This window comes from Colossoma macropomum, unplaced genomic scaffold (assembly GCF_904425465.1).
Source record: "Colossoma macropomum unplaced genomic scaffold, Colossoma_macropomum, whole genome shotgun sequence".
Taxonomy (NCBI): Eukaryota; Metazoa; Chordata; class Actinopteri; order Characiformes; family Serrasalmidae; genus Colossoma; species Colossoma macropomum.
The window spans coordinates 36,039,606-36,060,546 of NW_023494785.1; the positions used below are offsets into that span (position 1 = coordinate 36,039,606).

The following is a 20,941-nucleotide window of genomic DNA, read 5'->3' on the forward strand; positions in this document are numbered from 1 at the left end:
GAAGTGTTAGGAGTCTTACTGGTATAGTGTAGGGTGCTTGCCAAGGCAGGGATTGAACCCCAGTCTACAGCATAGAAGACAGAGGTGTTACCCACTACACTATACCAACCACCATCAAGCTCTACTCTTGCTTCAGATCTGAAAAAGTCCACGTTTCTGTCCATCCTCAGCGCTATGGAGATGTGGAGCTGCCATAGGAAATGGAAACAACAGTAGAACATTTGCGTTAGAACACATCCATCTGAGGTGTGCAACACACACACACACATTATCTAAGCCACTTAGCTGGGTCAGCGCTCATTGGGTGGAAGGCAGGAAACACTCTGGACAGGTTGCCAGTCCATCACAGGGCAGACACACAGACATATATCTTCACATCTAGGGGAAATTTAGCATCTCCAATTGGCCTGACTGCATGTCTTTGGACTGTGGGAGGCAATTGGAGCACCCGGAGGAAGATCCTTGTCACCCGGCCGGGGAATCAAACCCAGGCCCTTCTTGCGGTGAGGCAACGGCGCTACCCATTGAGTGCAGGATCGTGAGACACAGAAAATTCAACCAACTTCTAAGACTGAACCTTGGTGTGGATAAATATCCCTGAAGTTTTCTTTGAAAAGCTGGAAGCAAGTCTAGTGTAAAGAATGGTAGCTGTAATAAAGGTAAAGAGTGGACGTACTAAATATTGAACAATTTGATATTAGATGTGAAGAATTGAAAAGGCTGGTCATAGTAATGGGGGATGCAGAGTAAACAGAAGCTTGTGCCAGTAATGGGCAGGGATAGAGGAGATGCTGTTAGACTGAGAGAGAGAGAGAGAGAGAGAGAGAGATGCAGTGGGTGACAGCAGGAGAAGGGGAGGTAGAGTTTATGGTGCATGATTAGCGTCTTCATTGATCTGCTGTGTAAAGCCATCATTCCTGACCACTGAACACGGAGCGAGAGATAGGAGAAAAAGAGAGAGATTTACTCAGAGGGAGGAGAGAAAGAGAGGCAGGACTCTGTGTGCACTTTATACAGTTACAGTTGTGTGCACATGTTTGTGCACCCCTGGTGAAAATAAGTTAACATTCTCTGTAAACATTTTAATGCACAGTTATACTTCATGTACATATATGCATATATTTGAAGTCAGTAGACTGGCAAGACCAGTGGTCTCCAACCCTTGTCCTTGAGAGCAACCTTCCAGCAGAGCCTAGTTCCAACCACAATCTGCCACACCTGCTCCAGCTAATCAACCTCTTCCCAAGTCCCTGATTGGCTAAATCAGATGTATTAGAATTAAAGGGCAAGGCAGCTTATTGAATACAGGTTAGAACCAACCTCTGCAGGAAGGTTGCTCTCCAGGAGGAAGGTTGAAGACCACAGGCCTAAACCATGCAAGCACTTTTAGATTCTATAGAAACGAGTCTTAAGTTATTTTAGTTGCATGTTTGGGGTCATTGTCTTGTTGAAACGTCCATCTTCTCCTTGGATTCAGTTTAGGATTAAATTCTCTCCTATCTCCAGTACCACCAGTACATCGCTCCCTTCGTGTTTCCTTCGTTGACGTGTAATGGCTTAGTGCTGTTTGCAGACATGCAGCTCCATATTATGATGCTCCCACCTTCGTACTTCACTGTGGGGATGGTGTTCTTGGCATCATTCGGAGCTTTCTCCAAACATTTGCATCTTTAGCACCTGTCTCTGGGCGAATAGTTGTGGTATCATAAGCTTTGCACTTGCATGTCATCGAAACTGTTGCGCTGACAGGGTTGTTTAACCCCTTAAAATCCCAGGCTTACTACATGCTAAGGCTTATTGTTCAGTAACTACAGGGACTGCAATGCAAACTGGTTGAGCTATTCCTAGGCCTTAGAAGTGTGTAATAAAACCTGTGGGCCCTGGCTATTTAAGTGGTTAAGGTCTTTGTTATGGCTCTGTTCGAGGTGGGCAACATGACAGTATTGTAGCTTCAGTGCAGAAGAAGGAGCGGAAAACATTCCCTGTACTGACAAATGCTCTTTTTTGAACAGGCACTTCAACAGCAAGTCTTTACAAAGACCAGAAATGCCCAGCCCAGTGCAACCCCGACGCGAAACACAGGGAGAACACGACTTGTTAGGAAGGTAGACACTTCTAACCATTAGTTCACTACAAAGCCCACCCTTCTCAGAAACAATTACTCCAATAAACACAACTATACACTACAACCAACCCCCACAAAACAACAGTAACAACAGTCCCTTTTTGACCCGTAGTGTGGCACGCTCCCAGAGCCACTTTGCATGGCCACACCCCCAAAGATCCTCATGCAGTGTGGAGCCTGCGGTGGACCCACAATATTTTATCTTTATCGAGATACATTTTGTTATCGTAAGCTTTTCGGAGTGTATCGTGGATATCGCCAGGTACTAATACTGACCAGCTTCATGTTTCATCACAAAGAAAACAGAATTAGTTCCGCTTACCTGTGTTTAATGCAGTACAACATGTGGAACATTGAATAAACATCGTTGTGCCCACAGTTTCTAATTGGTTCATTGTGTCTGTGTTATAATAACATGTCGTGTATTGTAAAAGTATGTAAGTCTGGAAAGGCCATGAGGTGTTGCTATAGTTTTCTGGATTGTTATCTTGAGAAAATGAGTTAATTCTCTTGTGATCTCAAGATGGCAAAGTTGTTATCTTGAGATCACAAGATAACAACTTTTGATATCTCAAGATAACAACTTCTGTTATCTCGGGATCCAAGATAACTAACTTGTTCTCTCAAGAAAACAACTTTGTTATCTCAGGATCACTAGATAACTAACTCGTCATTGCAGAGAACTTTTGTTATTTTGGGATCACAAGATAATTAACTTGTTATCTCAAAAGAACAACTTTGCTATCTCGGGATCGCAAGTAAACTAGCTCGCTCTTTCAAGATTACAACTTTGTTATCTTGAGATCACAAGGTAATTAATTCATTATCACAAATTATCTTTTGTTATCTCAGGATCACAAGATAATTAACTCATTATCTCGAGATAACAGTCTAGAAAATTTTAACTACCTTATGGGCTCTCTGGACTTCCATATAAAAATGTTTTTTTAGTATCATGATATGATATTTTTGCCATATTGCCCACCCCTACGCTCTGTAGCTCTGTCCTTCACCTTCACCATGATTGCTATTTGTTGTGTCCCAGCATTAACATATAGAACTTTATTTATTTTTATAGAACCTTCATCGAAAGAGTACTAACTTGTTTAGTGCACTCGGGAACTGAAAAAGCATCTGACCTTAATGCAGCTCCACTCTGAGCCACGTAACAAAGAAGATGTCAGCAGACAGGCTCATATGCTGTGTGCTGCTTTGGTAAAAGAGGATGCTTTCAGTTGGGAAAAAGGACAAAAGACAGTGAGATTTCTGGGTAAAGCAAAGCAGGATACAACATGATAGAAGAAAAGCATTGACTTTGTTTTGTATTTAGCTTTTCAGCTCTTCAGGGAGCTGCTATTTATCGACAAAAGGAAAAAAGGTTTCGACTCGTGGGACAAGGAGAAGCAGCGCTTGTTCAGATCCTTTCAGAAACAAGACAAAAGAAGTTGCCTCCCAAAATATAGCTAGATTTCAGAGATAGAACTGCTGGGGTGAGATTTAGGACAGATAAGGCGGCTTTGTTGTATTGCTTTCTATAAGGACAAAAAGATGCTCGCTGGGAGAACACGTCACTGCTTTAAGGGTGTAGTGAAGTCTATGTAAACAGTGTTATATAGTGAAACATATCATTTCCTCCTCATACATGGATAGTAAAGTTTAGCTCCGCCCGTTCACACTGAAGTTATGTGGAGTGTTTCAGCCCAGACTACTTTGTGAATGAGGCACAATGCAGGGTCAGAACAGAGCTCATTTACGTACATCAGTCTTAAAGAAGGCTTTGTAAAGAAAGACATCATGATCCCCATCAATGATCCTAAGATTGAAGAATGTTCTCAAATACAATTTTTAAAAAGTTTTGAAATACAGTCAACCATAGCGTACAAACAGGAAATCTACCGTAGAGCAGACCATCTCATTTCGGTTCAGCCTTAGCTGGTCGATGCAGCCTTTGAAGGACACGCCTTTGTAGACCACATCCTTCGAAGGATCCAGCCCCTGAACTGGGACACACTGCATGTGGAGTTTGCATGTTCTCCCCGTGTCTGCGTGGGTTTCCTGCTTCCCATAGTCCAAAGACATGCAGTCAGGTCGGCTGGAGATGCCCCTAGGTGTGAGCGAATGTGTGAATGTGTTTGTCTCTCTTTGTCTTCCCTGTGATGGACTGGTGACCTGTCCAGGGTGTTTCCTGCCTGCCAATGAGCGCTGGGATAGACTCCGGCACCCCCTGCTATCCAGGTGGATAAGTGGCTTAGATGATGAGTGAGTGAGCGTTTAGTGCACGATGATGTAATCAAAAATCCGAAGGTGGTTTAGAGGCAGAGCAAAAGTCTTGACATTTTGAAGAAAGGTTAAAATAAAAATTCAGTTTTGTAAATGGAATGATATGAAGAATTGTGCTTAATATGACCAGAGATATGACCTAACAAGGTACTTAGACATCAGTTTTGTTTTCAGGCTAACTTTAAGAGAAAAAGAAGTTTCTATGATAAGGAATAGTAAGTCTTAAGCACACTTCTGTGAATCTGCTCTGTGGTCTTTGGCACAGTCGGCCTCAGGTGTGCTACAGTGGTCTGGAGGGCACAACAGCGCTGACCGTGGTCCTGAAGTAGAGGGCCTCAGGAGACCGGTGCTGTTCCGTGGTGCTGTAATTCTGCAGAGCAGAGGTATTCAGCTAAAATATTTGTCTCTTCCGAAGGTAAAATACATTAAATGCTTAAAAAATAAAATGTAATTAAAAATAAACAATAATTATTAAGCATTTCATGCTCTTGCGTTGTCAGGAAATAGATGAGCACACAGGTGGAGCTTACATGTTGAGCTTTGGGTTTATTTTTTTATTTGTCCCCAGAACTGGATTTTGATGGTAGGTTAATTCAAAGTGACTGTTCCTCGGTGGTTCTTAACATTTCTACTTTTGACCAGCGCAACTCTGGACAGATCAGACACGCCAGGTTTGAACTTGATTGTCACCTTTGCCTTTTTTTAACAAGCCATGTTCACTACTCGGACCAGAAATAGTGAATAAAATGAAAAAATCTATAAGAATATGTGGAATTATGTGCTTTTTGAGCTGATACATGCCCTGTAGTCTCTGTTCCGATGAGCTGCCTTGTGTGATTGGATAAACTACTGTTTTGCTCGTCTTTGCCAAACACTCCATAATTCCAGCGAGCACTGTGTGTAACACCACTCTTTGAAACTGGATCTTTGTATTCAGGCAAAGCTGTATCTCGTACTGCTGCATTTAACACTGTTTATTTGTTTGCACTGTATGTTGTGTCTTAGTCTTTTTCTTTGTCACAGCACCAAAAAGGAGTCAGGAATCTAAGAGTTTTCATTGTACAGTGAAACTTCACTTCTATCCGCCCGTAACAGTAAAGAACATGACTCAACTTGACTGATATAACTAGGCCACGTTTCATTTTCTTCTGTTAGGAAGCCGAGGGGCTGACACAGAGGAACGGCTGGTGGAGCATCTCCTAAACCCCGCCCACTACAACAAACTGATCCGGCCAGCGACCAACGGCTCGGAGCTGGTGACGGTGCAGCTGATGGTGTCGTTGGCCCAGCTGATCAGTGTGGTGAGTTATCTTTGCATTAAAAAGACTCTAAACTTTAGAAATCTTAGAGACATTAGATCAGCGCCCCCTTGAGGAGTAGTGGTAGTGATACTCTGGTAAATCAAGCACACTTAATATGGAGAAAACTATTTAAGGTGGCTCCCCAAACTGCTGTCACAAAGTTGGAACCATATAATTGTCTAAAACGTCTTTGTATGCTGTAGCATTAACATCACTAAGGGGATCAAACCCTGAAAAACAGCCCCAGCTCATTATCCCTCCTCCACCAAACTATACTGTTGGTGCTATGCGTTCCAGTAGGTGGTGTTCTCCTGGTATCCACCAAACCCAGATTCATCCATTAGACTACCAGATAGTGAAGCATGATTCATCACAGAGAACTTGTTTGTCCAGTGACAGTCCAGTGGCGGCATGCTTTACACCACTCCAGCTGACACTTGGCACTGCACATAGTGATTTTAGGCTTATGTGCAGCTGCTCAGCCATGGAAACCCATTTCATGAAACTCCCAGTGCACAGTTCTTGTGTTGATGTTGCTTCCAGAGGCAGTTTGGGACTCTTTAGTGGCTCTTCAAGGGTTCTTTTCAAAAAGGTTCTGTAGTAAGTGATGTAACAGAGGATAGGCAGTTTTAACACACTACGCACTTTAGCACTCGACAGCCCCACCCTGTGGTCTAGTGCTACATGGTCTAGCGCTGTGTGGCTGACTTGTTGTTGCTACTAGATGTTATAATAGCACTTATAAGCCTAATCTAAAAGGTGTGGAACTGACTTGTGGCAAACCTGAGCTCTTTAGTATGACCCAACCCATTCTACTGCCAGTGTCTGTCTATGGAGATTGCATGGCTATGTGCTCGATATTTATAAATACTTGAAGTTACTAATTAGGAGGGTGTCCACATACTTTTGGCCACATAGTTTATGTTTCATTCCTTATACAGTATTTCAAACAACTTATAAAGTATGCATAGAAGTAAACCTTGGAGATATTCTAACAGTTAGGAAGTGTGTACAAAATATTCCTTAGAATCCAGGCCTGCATTCCTAACAGACCATACTAGGAACGGGAAATATTCAATAAGGCAGTTCCTCACAATAATTCTTCTTGTTTGCAATTCTTCTTGCATTTATGAACAGATTTCCACACATTAAGTCTGTTCTTATTAAGTTACCAGAGTATCGCTACTTTATAACTCCTAAAGGGGGCACTAATCGGGGCAGTAATGGGGGCACAAGTTAGCTAAAATGAACCTGCAGTAAAGTTTTAATGTTTCATTTTTTTCCAGTATGTTAAATTCAGAAAATAAATAGAAATTGTGCACTAAAATTAGAAGAAAAATGGCATATTTAAGTGTGTTCTCTGGAACTTATTTTCAATTGTAAAATCAACAAAATACTTTTGACATTTGACATTTCACCAGAGAACACACTTCTGTACATTTTAATGCACTGTTACTGTTTATTTGGGGAAAGATAAGATGTAAAATGTGAGCTTTGCAAAAAATATGGCACATTTTATATTCTGTTTTTTTTAATATGTTAAATATCATATCCGATTTGTAGTCATGCGACCTTAATGTGACGCTCAGATCGGAATTCATGTGCCTTTTTTTTCACTGCGCGTGCGCCATCATTCAGAGTTACCATGGCAGCAGCGCCGAACAGAAGTTGAAGCCTGTAAACGGTGGAAAACCAACACATCTCACCTTTTTCACCTTCGTCTCGCTCTAATAATGAACAGCTAAGAGCTGTAGAGCTCAGTTTCTTCGCAGCGAAGGCTTGTTCTGCTTATTAGTTTGTTTGCTGATGATGCACGTGATTCACGTGAGCTTGCTGAGTAAGATGTGCACAAGGCACCAGTTCGTAGCCCATGTTGAGTGTTACCAGCTTTCCTATTCATTTTCAACCAGTGAACATTCTCCTCCTTTATAACATCTCTGGTAAAAAACAGCAAATAATTACAAACTGTTGAGGATGTTTTTGCTTATTTTCACTTCAGAAAATCATGAAAACATGTAATCTGACCCTGAGTGTTCAAAATCTTGCATAGCACTGTTTGAATCAGCTAAAATCCTCAGGTGTAAAAAGATTAGCTTGTATTGTCAACAGATTTAGAGCAAAATCTGTGTATCTTACAGCATAGGTTTGTGCATATTGTGTCTTTAATATCCAGTTTCCTTTAATATGATTTAACTTTGACGGATGTAGGGCATGTAGGACACACAGAGCGAAGCTCGTCAATAGTGTGAAATACATGTTTAAGGGGCTCCTTCAGTGTCGATCTGTTGATTATGTCTTGGAACACTATTTAGAATTATTCGTAAAAATTGCACATCATCCTGGAATTAATACATGGAAATGAAAAGCAACAGTAATAAATAAATACATCAATAAGAGAATAGATACAATGAATAGATAGAAAAATGAATACAGACACACTTAAAAAGATGGTTCTTCAAGGGTTCTCTAGTAAAGAAAATGGTTCTATATAGAACCATGAACACACAATAAACCCTTTTCATGATTAAAGTGTTCTTTGCATCATGAAAGGGTTCTTCAGATTGATGGAGAATGTGTTGTAGATGGTTCATTGTTCACCAAAAAGGGTTCTGCTATCCCAACGATGTCAAGAACCATATGTAACACATTCTCCATCAATCCATCAATCCGTTTTACCATGCAAAGAAACTTTTAGAAATGCCCTACATAGAACCATGGTCTATACTAAAGATCTTTTATTACCATCTTTTTAAAGAGTGTAAAAGAACCCTTTTTGGTGCTATATTAAACCCTTTTCAAAAAGGTTCTCTATAGAACCATCTACAGCACATTCTCCATCAACCTGAAGAACCATTTCATGATGAAAAGAACCAGTAAAACATTAAGAGGGTTCTTTGAGTGTTCATGGTTCTAGATAGAACCATTTTCTTTACTAAAGATCCCTTGAAGAACCATCTTTTTTAAATGTGCAGATAAATAAATACAATTAATTGAAAATACATCTGTAAATAGATAGATAGATAGGTAGAGAGATAGATAGATAGAGAGATAGATAGATAGACAGATGTACTCGAGAGCTGTGATGAAGACTGGTTTTTGTGGAATTAAAAAAGCCTCTATACCCACATAGTTGTGTGATGTAACTCTGTTTGCTCTGTCAGCTTCTCTCTACAGCGTTATTCCCACCGGCGCTGTGCTGCTCCTATAGTCCTCCTGCTCACTGAGCTCTCTCTGCTAATTTCCCCTCTATAGAATCCTCTGTGCCTTTAGTGCAGTGTAAATAAAGAGATGTCTATCCGGCCTGTTAGCTGGAAGCTAATGCCCTGTAATGTATCTCCGGGGACCTGCCTGACTGAAGAACAAGGCCATAATCTGTATGAGTTGAGAAGAACGTGTGAACCAGGACTGAAATACACTGTAAAAGCAGAGGTTGTCTCACATAAGCGCAGATGGCAGTCCTCTGCTGTTTGGCATTGGGGAAAAGCGCAACGCCTGGCTCGTCCAATCAGATCAGACCTAGTACGTTGTAAGACAATCATATCTGACCTTGATGTCAGAGAAGCTCTTCTGAGTGTTTCTACAGTTCTCTTCAAAACAGGTCATGAGCACAGAGCCATTAACACTAGTACTTTACAAGGAATCATTACTGGTCACTGCTATTATGATACACTGAAGTACTGATGGGTACAAATTACAGCAGTTTGTGTGAGTGCTGTAGCTAATCTTGATAGCATTTAGAGCCGCTGTTAGAGACCCTATCCTGGGTTACTGTCTGCTAAAAGCTAGTAGCGTGAAGGTGCCTTTTATCATCTGAAGATTTAAGATAAATTAGCGCATTTTGGATGTTTGTGCGGTTGTCCAGCTCATTTTCTCATATAAAACGATGGAAATTGTTATCAGTAAAGCTAATTTGACATGAATAAATTCACTTTGGCTTGGTAAGTTAAATCTTGGCAAGTCATTAAGGCATTTATGATGGGCTAATGTCTGAGAAAACTATTTGAGTTGCTAGTGGCGCCCTCTTATGGAGAATATTGTGCCTGCTAAACGTGAGCGAGTGAGTGAGTTGCAAGCCATGCGTACGGGGTGCTTGGCATCTAAAAATGGAGAAAAAGGATGTTGCTTAGTTAAAACAAAATTAGACATTGTGAAAGTACATTTTTGTCTGTTAAGACTTAAGTTCCACTCAAACAGCTGATGTAGTTGTATTTACAAGGGGGAAATTCAGGAGTCTAGATAATACAGAACAACCAGATGCAACATCTAGCTAACAATGATTTTTTTCAAAGCCACCATGCAGGAAACCTTTACCTGGCCTAATGTTCTGCCAGTTGTTATTACTGAGCAATTAAATGTGAGGTCAACAATTGTGTGTTTTGTTTAAACATGCATTTTTTTCCCTCGTATTATGTTAATAGAGGTAACTTTTCTATTGGCTTGGCTACAATGACAATGGCTAATAAGTTCACACAACTTTCAATTGAATGTACTTAAAGTGCTTAACACGTATTAGAATAATGTAAACTGTTCAGGTCTTAACCTAAACAAACTCATCAAATCATACCTTTTTAATCTAAAATCTCAAATTGCTTATATCTTCTAATAGTTAATTGTGCGACTAACTCTCATGGCGTAATCCTTAGGGTGAATGTGGTCATTGTTGTATCCAGCTAGCACAGGAGCTCACTCAGCAGCAAGGAAAATGCTACGTTGCTTTTAGAACCAAAAACAAGAGGCCAGGTGGCAAAGCAAAACGCTAAAAAAAGTACACGCCCGCCTAAGGGAAGGTAGCCTGGGGTGATGACAACCTGCTGATGGCAAGCAAAACAAGGTGGACAAATAGACCCACTATGCAAATAGATGGAGCCAGGAGCCAATGGGAAAGAAATAAGTTTTACCCAACAAGCTTGCCTTAAGCAAATAAACAAGTCTCTGTATTTTAATTAAACAACACAGCTCATTTAGTTTTGCTCAGTTATGCACATTTGTTGAGTTACATTAATGAGAGATAAGCAATCAAAACCAACAGCGGTGCACTTTGATTTGCTTGAGTGGCTGTGAAATTGATGAAATTGCAGTGAGTGGATTCAACTGAAAGATACAGTTTGAATGTAAAAATCATCAGAGGTAAATTTCAGTGTGAGATATTTACCGTTTGATGTGCAACAAAATGTATTTGGATTCAAACAAAATGTGGGATTATAATGTGGTTGCTCTCCTTACTATAGTGATGTCTTTGAGACATTGTTTCCTAGCTGTCCACCAACTTGTAACCAGGCACCCTTCTAAAATGAAATTCTGATGACACCACTGGGATGAAGTTAACCAAGTGGTTGCTAAGTGATTGCTATGGTGCTGCTGTGTGGTTACTAGATGGTTGCTATGGTGTTGCCAATTGGTTGCTAGTGGTTGCTATGGTGTTACAAAGGTGTTGCTATGGTTTCCCAGGTGGTTGTTATAGTGTTGCTAATTGGCTACTAGGTGGTTGCTATGGTGTTTCTATCTGGTGGCTATTATGTTGCTAAGTGGATGCTAGGTTGTTGCTATGGTATCACAGGTGGTCGCTATGTGGTTGCTATGGTGTTGCTAAGCTGGTGGTTGCTGTGGTTGCCTAGTTCACTGCCACCTTAAATTTCCTGCTACCTTAACTTCACTGCTATCTTAAATCATTGCTACCTTAAACCCACTACCACCTTAAATCTCCTGCTACCTTAAATACACTTCTACCTGTGTAGATAAATAAATAGAATTAATTGAAAATACATCTGTAAATAGGTAGATAGATAGATAGATAGATAGATAGGTAGAGAGATAGATAGATAGAGAGACAGATAGATAGACAGATGTACTCGAGAGCTGTGATGAAGACTGGTTTTTGTGGAATTAAAAAAGCCTCTATACCCACATAGTTGTGTGATGTAACTCTGTTTGCTCTGTCAGCTTCTCTCTACAGATCCTCTCTAAATCTCCTGCTACCTTAAAGGAGTTTGGTGTGTGTGTGGCGAGTTAAGTGTGTTTGTGGAGTGTGGTGAGTTGAGTGTTTGTGTTAGTGTATTTATATCATCGTGACACATGAATGGTGCCAAAACGTCTGCACTCCAATCATTCCTATGGGAAGAAAAAATCTCCATTGCTATATAGAAACTGCATCCATTTAAAAAGCTGTATATAAGCCCGAATCACACAATCAGACTGGACAAACTGGAGTTGGAACAATGTTAATAAATACCAAACAGATCTAGGCCGATTCACTGTATTTGGAATTAAGGAAAAATTGTGTACATTTGGTTTTGCTGACCCTTCCTTATCTTTAAAAGAGCTGTTCTCTCTTGTCTTTGTGTGTGTGTTTAGCACGAGCGGGAGCAGATCATGACGACCAACGTCTGGCTCACTCAGGTCAGTCTTTACTCACAAAACACGTCTCCCTCTGTTACCTCTCACCCTATGCACACCAGGACCAAAGGGTCTGTTGGGTGCATGCATGAATGGTCATTAGCACCTGAGGTATTGCAGGCCATGCCAGTTTTCTGATGCACACACACGCATAGAGCTGTATCATGCTTTCATGTTCTTCATGGTTAAAAATGTTGCTTGGCAGGAGTGTCAGTAAAATGCTGCCACAGTACCTTCACACTATGGCTGAGCTGCGAATGACCCAGTGTTACACCCACTGCTCAGCTGTATTGAGGGGGAGGGAGTTAAAACGTTATTAATTTAATGGTCTTTTTCGGATCAAAGCCCAGCAGAAAGTATGTTAAATCACCATCAATATCACTAGACATTCATTACTCTCAGTGTTTGTGTTTGGGTGTTAGGATGACAGCTATTAGTTACGGCTCTTTAACGGCCTCATCCAGTGTGTATTTAATCTGGGAAAAATTTATAGCCGGATGCACTTACTCAAGCTTTCTAATCAGACAAATTCAGTCTTCACTTCAGTTAATAGAACATGACTGGACACTAGCATTAGTACATGCAAGTAGTAATAATTCTGTTAGATCACTTGCTTGTGCGCTTTGTAAGGGTAATTTATTCTCTAGACTGTGAGTGATTTCACTATATTGGCTAAGCGGGGAACTATGTCACATTCTGATGTAATAGCATTATATATTAATGCTAAATTTGTTTGAAGTTTCAAATGGTAACAGTCACTTGTTTGCATTGTAACTTTCTGCTGAATTGTCTCTGCTGAATTTTGTGTACAGGAATGGCAGGACTACCGTCTAACGTGGATCCCAGAGGAGTTTGACGGCATGAAGAAGGTCCGGCTGCCCTCCAAACACATCTGGCTGCCAGATGTTGTACTCTACAACAAGTGAGTGCCAGACTCTTCTGGTCTGTAGGTTTCAGGGCTTCTGCTCTGTGATACCTGAGTGTGGGAGGTACCTGCCGCTTTTGCTAGTCCATTAGTGACCTGATTTGAATTTACCATAATTTAAGGGGTCAGTTCAACCTAATCAACACACACATGCACACACACTCTCCCCCCCTCCTCTCTCCTCAAGTTTCTGAAGATCACATTAATAACCCTGGAGTGAGTGTTGCCTAATTCAGTGAACACCAACCCTTCCCCTGGAGATTTGTGTTAAGCTGCATACCATCTTGCAAGCTCTCCAGAACCAGAGTCTGTTATGCAGTTTTCTGTGGACATGCACTGTGTGTGGCCACTTAAATCTCCTGCTACCTTAAAAGTGTGTGTGTGCGTTGGTGTGGTGTGTGTGTGGTGTGTGGAGAGTGTCATGAGTTAAGTGTGTGTGTTAGTGTATTTGTATCATCGTGACACAAGAATGGTTCCAAAACCTTTGCACTCCATTCATTCCTATGGGAAAAAAATCAGCAAAATTCCATTGCTACATGGAAACTGTGCTTCCAATCAAAAAGCTGTGTATAAGCCCAAATCACGCAATCAGACTGGACAAACTGGAGTTGGAACGATGTTGATATCTTGAAAACTGCTTTGCAATGCGCAACCATAATTAGCTACATTAGTCTTTTAGAAACAGTGCAAAACTAAAGAAACCAAGCAAATTTCATACACTGTGTGTGGCCCACTTAGGGCCATTATTTCATGTGTCTGTCGTTATTGGATTAAGGGAGTGGTGACCAACCCTCCTCCTGAAGATCTGCTGTACCCGTCTTCAGAGTTTAGTTTGAACCCTAATCTAACACACTGATTCAGCTGATAGAGCTAATCTTTTAGTATATCTCATGCAGATACTGATTGGTTGGATCATGTGTTGCAGACCAGGGTTCAAACTAAGCTCTGAAGAAAGGTAGTAGTGGCCTAGACAACTGCATATCAAAATTGCCCTGTAATATCCAGCTTTGGCTGCAAGCCCCATTCCCTGGCTGTGCAACCCTGGCTGTGCAATGCGTAATCTTGGACAAAAAATGCCCCAGCTTGGGCAAACATTAGCCAACTACCTAGGCTAGACTAGCTAGCTAAAGTTTTAATGAGGTAGCTCACTTTAATGTTAGGTAAATAATATGTTTAATAATGTGGGAAGTTTGTTTCCCAGTCTTGTCAGATAGTGTAAATTGTTTCAGAGTAATATGTTTAGGGTTAAAGTTATGATAACGTACTTCCCCAACAATTTTTAGGTAGTGCTTCCTCAAAATAAAAGGTTATAGTTACGGCTATGGATAAGGTTACTACACCACAAACCACGTTAGCTAACTCATATAGAAAGAGTGATTTTAACTTATCCAACCTCATGTGATTATGTAACTTCAGCTTGTCTTGTCTGAAACAATTTATTTGTGCAAATATTAATGTTAGCTACCTCATCGACACTTTAGCAGGGAATATAACTCACTAACCAGTTGGCTAAGTTCCACCCAAGCTGAGGCTTGTCACTCATTACTGGCATTGTCAGAGCCACAGGCCTGCAGAGTTTAATGTTTTTGTTTTAACATGTCTTATTCAACATAAGAAGGCTTGGTAATGAGCTTATAAATTCAAACAGGTGATTTTTGTCTTTGTGGTGCTCCAGGCTTTCAGGACCAGAGTATCACAATTCTTAATCTCAGTATTTTAGTGAATTCACCCTTATTCACAGCCATTTTCCTGGGTTCTCAACACACTGGGTGGGAACTGGGCAGTTAGCCATTCAGCAGCTGTGAAAAAGTTGAGCATAAATGCCCCCATTTAAGTTTGGGAGGCATTAATAATGCTCATCTGCATCAGTGGTTATCTGCAAAGATACCTTAGTGGACACAAAAAAAGGATACAGCAAATGGACTGAAGATTGCATCCACGGTGTTGAAAGTAAAACCTGGCACACGTTATGAAACATTACAGTTAGATAGGTACACTGTTTTTAAAACTGGATATGATATTAGTAATAAGTTAGCTGTGCTATTTTTTCTGTTTGTCTACATTGTATGAATCATACACTGAGAACCATTTGATCCTTCCACCCTGAGTGTGGCAAGATAAGCAAAACTCATTGAGTGCCACCTCACGCACCTCTTTTCTGTCTCTTCCAGTGCTGATGGGATGTATGAGGTGTCCTTCTACTCCAATGCTGTAGTCTCCTATGATGGCAGCGTCTTCTGGCTTCCTCCGGCGATCTACAAGAGCGCATGCAAAATTGAGGTGAAGCACTTCCCATTCGACCAGCAGAACTGCACGCTCACCTTCCGGTCATGGACCTACGACCGGACCGAAGTGGATCTGGTGCTGCGAGCCGACGTGGCCAGCATGGATGACTTCACGCCCAGCGGAGAGTGGGACATCATTGCCTTGCCAGGGCGTCGCAACGAAAACCCGTCGGATCCCACCTACGTGGACATCACATACGACTTTATTATCCGCCGCAAGCCGCTCTTCTACACTATCAACCTCATCATCCCTTGCGTTCTCATCACGTCTCTGGCTATTCTGGTCTTCTACTTGCCTTCTGACTGTGGTGAGAAGATGACCCTGTGCATCTCTGTCCTCCTGGCACTCACTGTTTTTCTGCTGCTTATCTCCAAGATTGTGCCCCCAACCTCACTGGACGTCCCACTGGTGGGCAAGTATCTGATGTTCACCATGGTCCTGGTCACCTTCTCCATTGTGACCAGCGTTTGTGTCTTAAACGTGCACCACCGCTCGCCCACCACCCACACCATGCCGCCATGGGTCAAGCTGGTCTTCCTCGACAAGCTGCCTGCCCTGCTTTTCATGCGGCAGCCACGGAACAGCAGTGAGCGCCAGCGCCTTCGCCAGCGACGCCGGGCCAACGAGAGACGGGAGGGCGGCCGGGGTGGCCTTATGGCCGGGCTGGGCCTGGGCGTCTCTTCGGAAAGTGGAGAGGCATGTACATGCTATGTGAACCGTGCCTCTGTCAAGCAGTTTGGAGGCGAACTGGGGGGAGGAGGTGGAGGAGGAAGTGGAGGGGGTTCCATGGACGGTTTGAATGGGTTGAGGGAGGGTGGGCGTGAGGGCAGGGAAGGGACCTCTACACCCCTGCAAAGCTCGGCACTGTCCCGGGGGAAGCAGCAACAACAACAGCAGCAGCAGCAGCCTCCCACAGCCCTCACACAGGCCCTGCTGGGGCAAGCCTGCCCAGGCTTTGAGGAGGCTGTGGATGGGGTGCGCTTCATCGCCAACCATATGAAGAGTGAGGACGACGACCGCAGCGTGAGTTGAAATCTTTACACGTATAGCTTGTACCCTTCTGTCAGAGATGCCTATGAATTTGGTAACACACTACGTATCCAAAAGTGTCCAGACACTTGTTTTAATGGATGGATTCTAATGAATTCAGCTATTTGAAGTCTTTAAAACACCTACTCAATGTTCTCCAAAAAACACCAACAATTCTAAATGTTGCTTGGTGTGCCCTCACAGTGTATGCTTGTTGGGAGTCTCCAGAATGTTCTCCCCATTTACACTGTTCTAAAATGTACTCCTCCAATTCACACTGTTGTAGAAAGTTCCCCATTCACACTGTTCTAGAATGTTTTTCTCCATTCACAATATTCTAGAATGTTTTCCCCCATTCACACTAGTGATTTGACTTCAGAGTTTATATTTTTTTGTAACAGTATGAAGGCGGTTACCAAGATTAGAGTGTTGCTGTCTGTTGGAGAATATTAGATCATGTAACTTTCAAAGCACATCATTGCCAGAAGGACAGAATGCTTTGGAACAGCTGGAGGGGAATAAAGCTCACTGCCACTGGACTAGGGAGCAATGTAACTGCATCCTTTGCAGTGATGATTTGGATTGGTGATTTCCAAGCCAGGCCTAATGGTTCCAGATCAGTAGCTGACCTCATTTATACTCCAGTGGCTGAATGGAATCGAATCCCAGGAGCAGCATCCTAAGATTTGCAACAACAGAGGCTGTTGTTGCAGCAGGTGGAGCCAACTCCCTCTTAATACAACTGAAACGTTTTGAACGAATATATTCTGGATATGTTTGGACATATAGCATAAATAAATTAGGGTTTTCATAGACTAGTCCACCAGTCACAGGACGCTAGCATGACTTAGAATAGCTGTGTGGTATACTGGCCACTGAGGATCATGCTCACACCATGCTCATAGGTGTGCAGAGATTAGAATGGCTTGACCATAAACAATCAAAGAACCCTTTGCATGATTTGTTCTTTGCATCATGACAGGGTTCTTCAAACTGATGGAGAAAGTGCTGTAGATGGTTCTACATAGAACCTTTTAAAAAGGGTTCTATATAACACCAAAAAGAAGTTTTCTATTGTTACAAGCTTGGCATCATAACAATACAAGAATGCTTTTGGTGCTATATAGAACGCTTTTCAGACGGTTTTATAAAGAACCATCTACAGCACATTCTCCATCAATCTGAAGAACCCTTTCATCATGCAAAGCACCATGTAATCAGGAAAAGGGTTTGTTGAGTGTTCATGATTCTATATAGAACAATTTACTTTACTAAAGAACCCTTGAAGAACCGTCCTTTTTAAGAACGTAGCATTAAGCATGGTAAACAATCGCTTGTTTCCCATCCGACTGATTAAACTGGCCCACAGAAAAGCTGAGACTCTGAGAGCTGTGGTTATTTTAGCTTGCAGTTTACATCAGACGGTGTGTGTAACTCTATAAGCACAGTGTCTGAGCCTGAAACTGAAACACAACAAAAACCAAACACTCTCCTCCTGCCCATCTCACACCACAAAATGCACCATCTGGTGCTATCTGCTCGCTCTCTTGAACTCTTCTTTTTTTATTTAGTGAACTAGTCAATTAGTAGTTGACTACTTTTTTGAATTTCTAGTTGACTAGTAAAAATGAATCGCTACTTGTAATAGAGAACACGGTTGTTTGAGAATGTGGTCAGCATACAACCGCAAATTTTACTAAAAGGCTATTCTGTTTTTCTTCATAAGTTTTACCTGGCATTAGATTTCCTCTTCATAGCTATGCTAGACTTTCGTTCATTCACCTTTGGGACCTGAATTTGCCGAAGTGTAAAAAATGAAGAAGCGTCAATTTGTAGTCATGCCCTTTGGGTTATGACGTGCTCCTGTGGAAAATGCATTGACCCCAACTGCCCTGTTCCTGTTACAGTAGCCCCAAGTGTATTGGTGTTTCTCTGTGGCAGTGACCCAGAGCTTTGTCCTTACTGAAAGAGACCACGCTGCAATGCCACAACACTACAGAGACCTAAAACTCAGCATAGCTTAATTTCTGCTTTAAGAAAAGCGTGCTAGGGCAGTATTTCTCATTAGAGATCAATATCATTACAGTTACACAAAATGTTTATACAGTTTGTCTCAGTTATATTATATCCAAAAAATCTTCATATGTGTTCATTGCATTTTACTTGCACATTTATTGCTTAAAATATGAGGTGTTACTGAAGCATTTATTGAGTAACACACAGTAATTAAAGTATGATATTTCCACCACATTGTGCTTAAAGAAAGGAGTGTCAGATTTTCTTATCTATGAATAGTGCTGAAATATGAAATATTTCGACATGAAATTTTAATTATGATTATCAGTTATATATTAATAATTATAGTTGTGGGCTGGTGTTTAGGGAACCAGCCCTGTGACCGGAAGGTCGCCGGTTTGATCCCCTGAGCCGACAGTACATGACTGAAGTGCCCTTGAGCGAGGCACTGAACCCCCAACTGCTCCCCGGGCGCTGCGGATAGGGCTGCCCACCTCTCTGGGCAAGTGGCAAGTGTGCTCACTGCCCCCTAGTGTTCACTAGTGTGTATGTGGTGTTTCACTGCACGGATGGGTTAAAATGCGGAGGTGAAATTTCCCCGTTGTGGGACTAAGAAGGGTCACTTAATCTAATGTAATCTATAATAATAGACAACAGATGATTTACAGGCAAAATAAACATCATTCAGGACAAATATTTAACCTACAAATTTACAGTGCCATGAAAGCATTAACATAATGTTAATGTGCTTATTAAAACATTCTGGACTGTATGGAAATTTAATACTCTGGTATTAATAACATACCCTGCTGTACCGCACTGCCAATCCTAGCTCTTTCTCTGTTTTCCCCTCCATCCATTTTTAATTGCCATTGTCTACATATAGTGCTGAGCTGCATAGATTGCACATGGTCACATGGTATCAATATACAGGGACTGTGTGCGGTTTGAAGAGGCTGGGATGTGGAGGCTGTGACAGGCAGTCTTAAAGCATTAAACAGCACAGATATGCGCTCGCTCCCCCCACGGCACTGCGCATCATCAACTCCACACTCACTCACTGGCTTTTAAATAGCATCCAGCATCAGCATACATGCAAACAAGGCCTCGCTTGTATATTTACGCAAAATGAGAATGGCAGACTATGGGATAATATGATAAAGATAATCTATTATCTGTGTACGGTGTATATCGCTGCTGTCGGAAGAAAACCTTGTATCTCAGTTTTTGTCATTTTTCAGTTTTAGACATAATTTGAAAATGCCTTTACATTGTGTGTAAATTTCATGATAATTGGACCAAAAGAAACGACCCAAAATGACTTCGAAAAAAGTCTGGTTCCTTTGACTTTACATTAAAAGTAAAGTATGTTTTTTCCTTCTCCTGTAAAGTTACCATTTTGGAGATATGAGGTTTTCTTCCAAGAATAGTGATATATCAGGGCTGTCATAATAAAACATCAGATCTCCAAAAAAGTTCTTAGGAGAACATTCTTAATATTAAAGTTCATTATTTTCAGATTTTATTCCGTTTCTTTTGGTCCATTCGTCAGAAATGTCATTAAATACAGTACGGTGCTGTGGTCTTAGGCCATCTGAGACAATGTAAAGCTGTTAATCTGGGCAGTAAGCATTCATTTGTTCAGTAAAAAATAATAACACTATTATTTGATTTTCTAAAAGAACACAGTTCTGCACATGGGAAAAAAATGAGACCTAAAATGTGGCCTGTGCAACAGTTATGGCATATTTTGTATTTAATGTTTTTCTTTATTTGAACATGTTAATCTTGTAAATAAATACAAGTTGTGCAGAAAAATGGAAGAAAAATGACACCTTTAAGTTTAGTCCCTGTAGAGAATTAACTTGTTTTCATGAATATTAATAATATATCAGCTTCTTTCTCTTTACAGTGGCAGCTTTTACAGTGGCTCCATTGTTTGTCACTGAAACACACAGAAATTCATTTTCTGATCTGCATGTTGCGGTAAATATTTCAGAAAAGTATTTTGATAATGATGAATGTGACAATAATAAGTTTATGATTGATTATACTACAGTGACATTAGTGTGGTTTAATGGAAAAGTTCAGCTCAAAAATTTGGCATCAGTGATATAAGATGTGTGCCAAATGTAACACCCTGGGACCCAATAAATTCACCTCACATAATTTCAAAAAGTGGACACAATTTATGTATTGTTACTGTTGGAACAAAATCTATCTCTATTTTTGTTCTTTTTTTTTACATTGTGTCAAAACCCTCATGACAAACGGACCAATAGAAATGGTCCAAACTGACACAGAAAAAATTGTTACATTAACTTAGATTGAAAGTTAAGAACATTTTTTCTTTCCTCTGTAACGTTCCCTTTTTTGGGATATATAGCATATATATAGCTGGATAGCAAATATATAGCGTATATATATGGATATGTATCATACCGAATTGGTTCAAAATCAGATTTGAAAACACATTTCAGATTTTAACTTTAAACTAAAATCACTTTGTTTTGAGTGACCTTATAGCTTATTTATGGTTATTTTATTAAAATAAATGATTCGACATCCCTTTTTATCACTACCAAA

General features: G+C 41.0%; 1 protein-coding gene across 1 annotated transcript in view; it reads left to right on the forward strand.

The window, feature by feature from the left end:
- Window positions 1–20,941, forward strand: part of chrnb2 (cholinergic receptor, nicotinic, beta 2) — a 46,230-nt gene that overhangs the window by 23,885 nt on the left and 1,404 nt on the right. Inside the window, exons 2-5 of the mRNA XM_036592735.1 lie at window positions 5,561–5,706; window positions 12,058–12,102; window positions 12,912–13,021; window positions 15,196–16,333. Coding sequence (XP_036448628.1) covers window positions 5,561–5,706; window positions 12,058–12,102; window positions 12,912–13,021; window positions 15,196–16,333 — 1,439 coding nt within the window. The remainder of the gene's footprint in view (window positions 1–5,560; window positions 5,707–12,057; window positions 12,103–12,911; window positions 13,022–15,195; window positions 16,334–20,941) is intronic.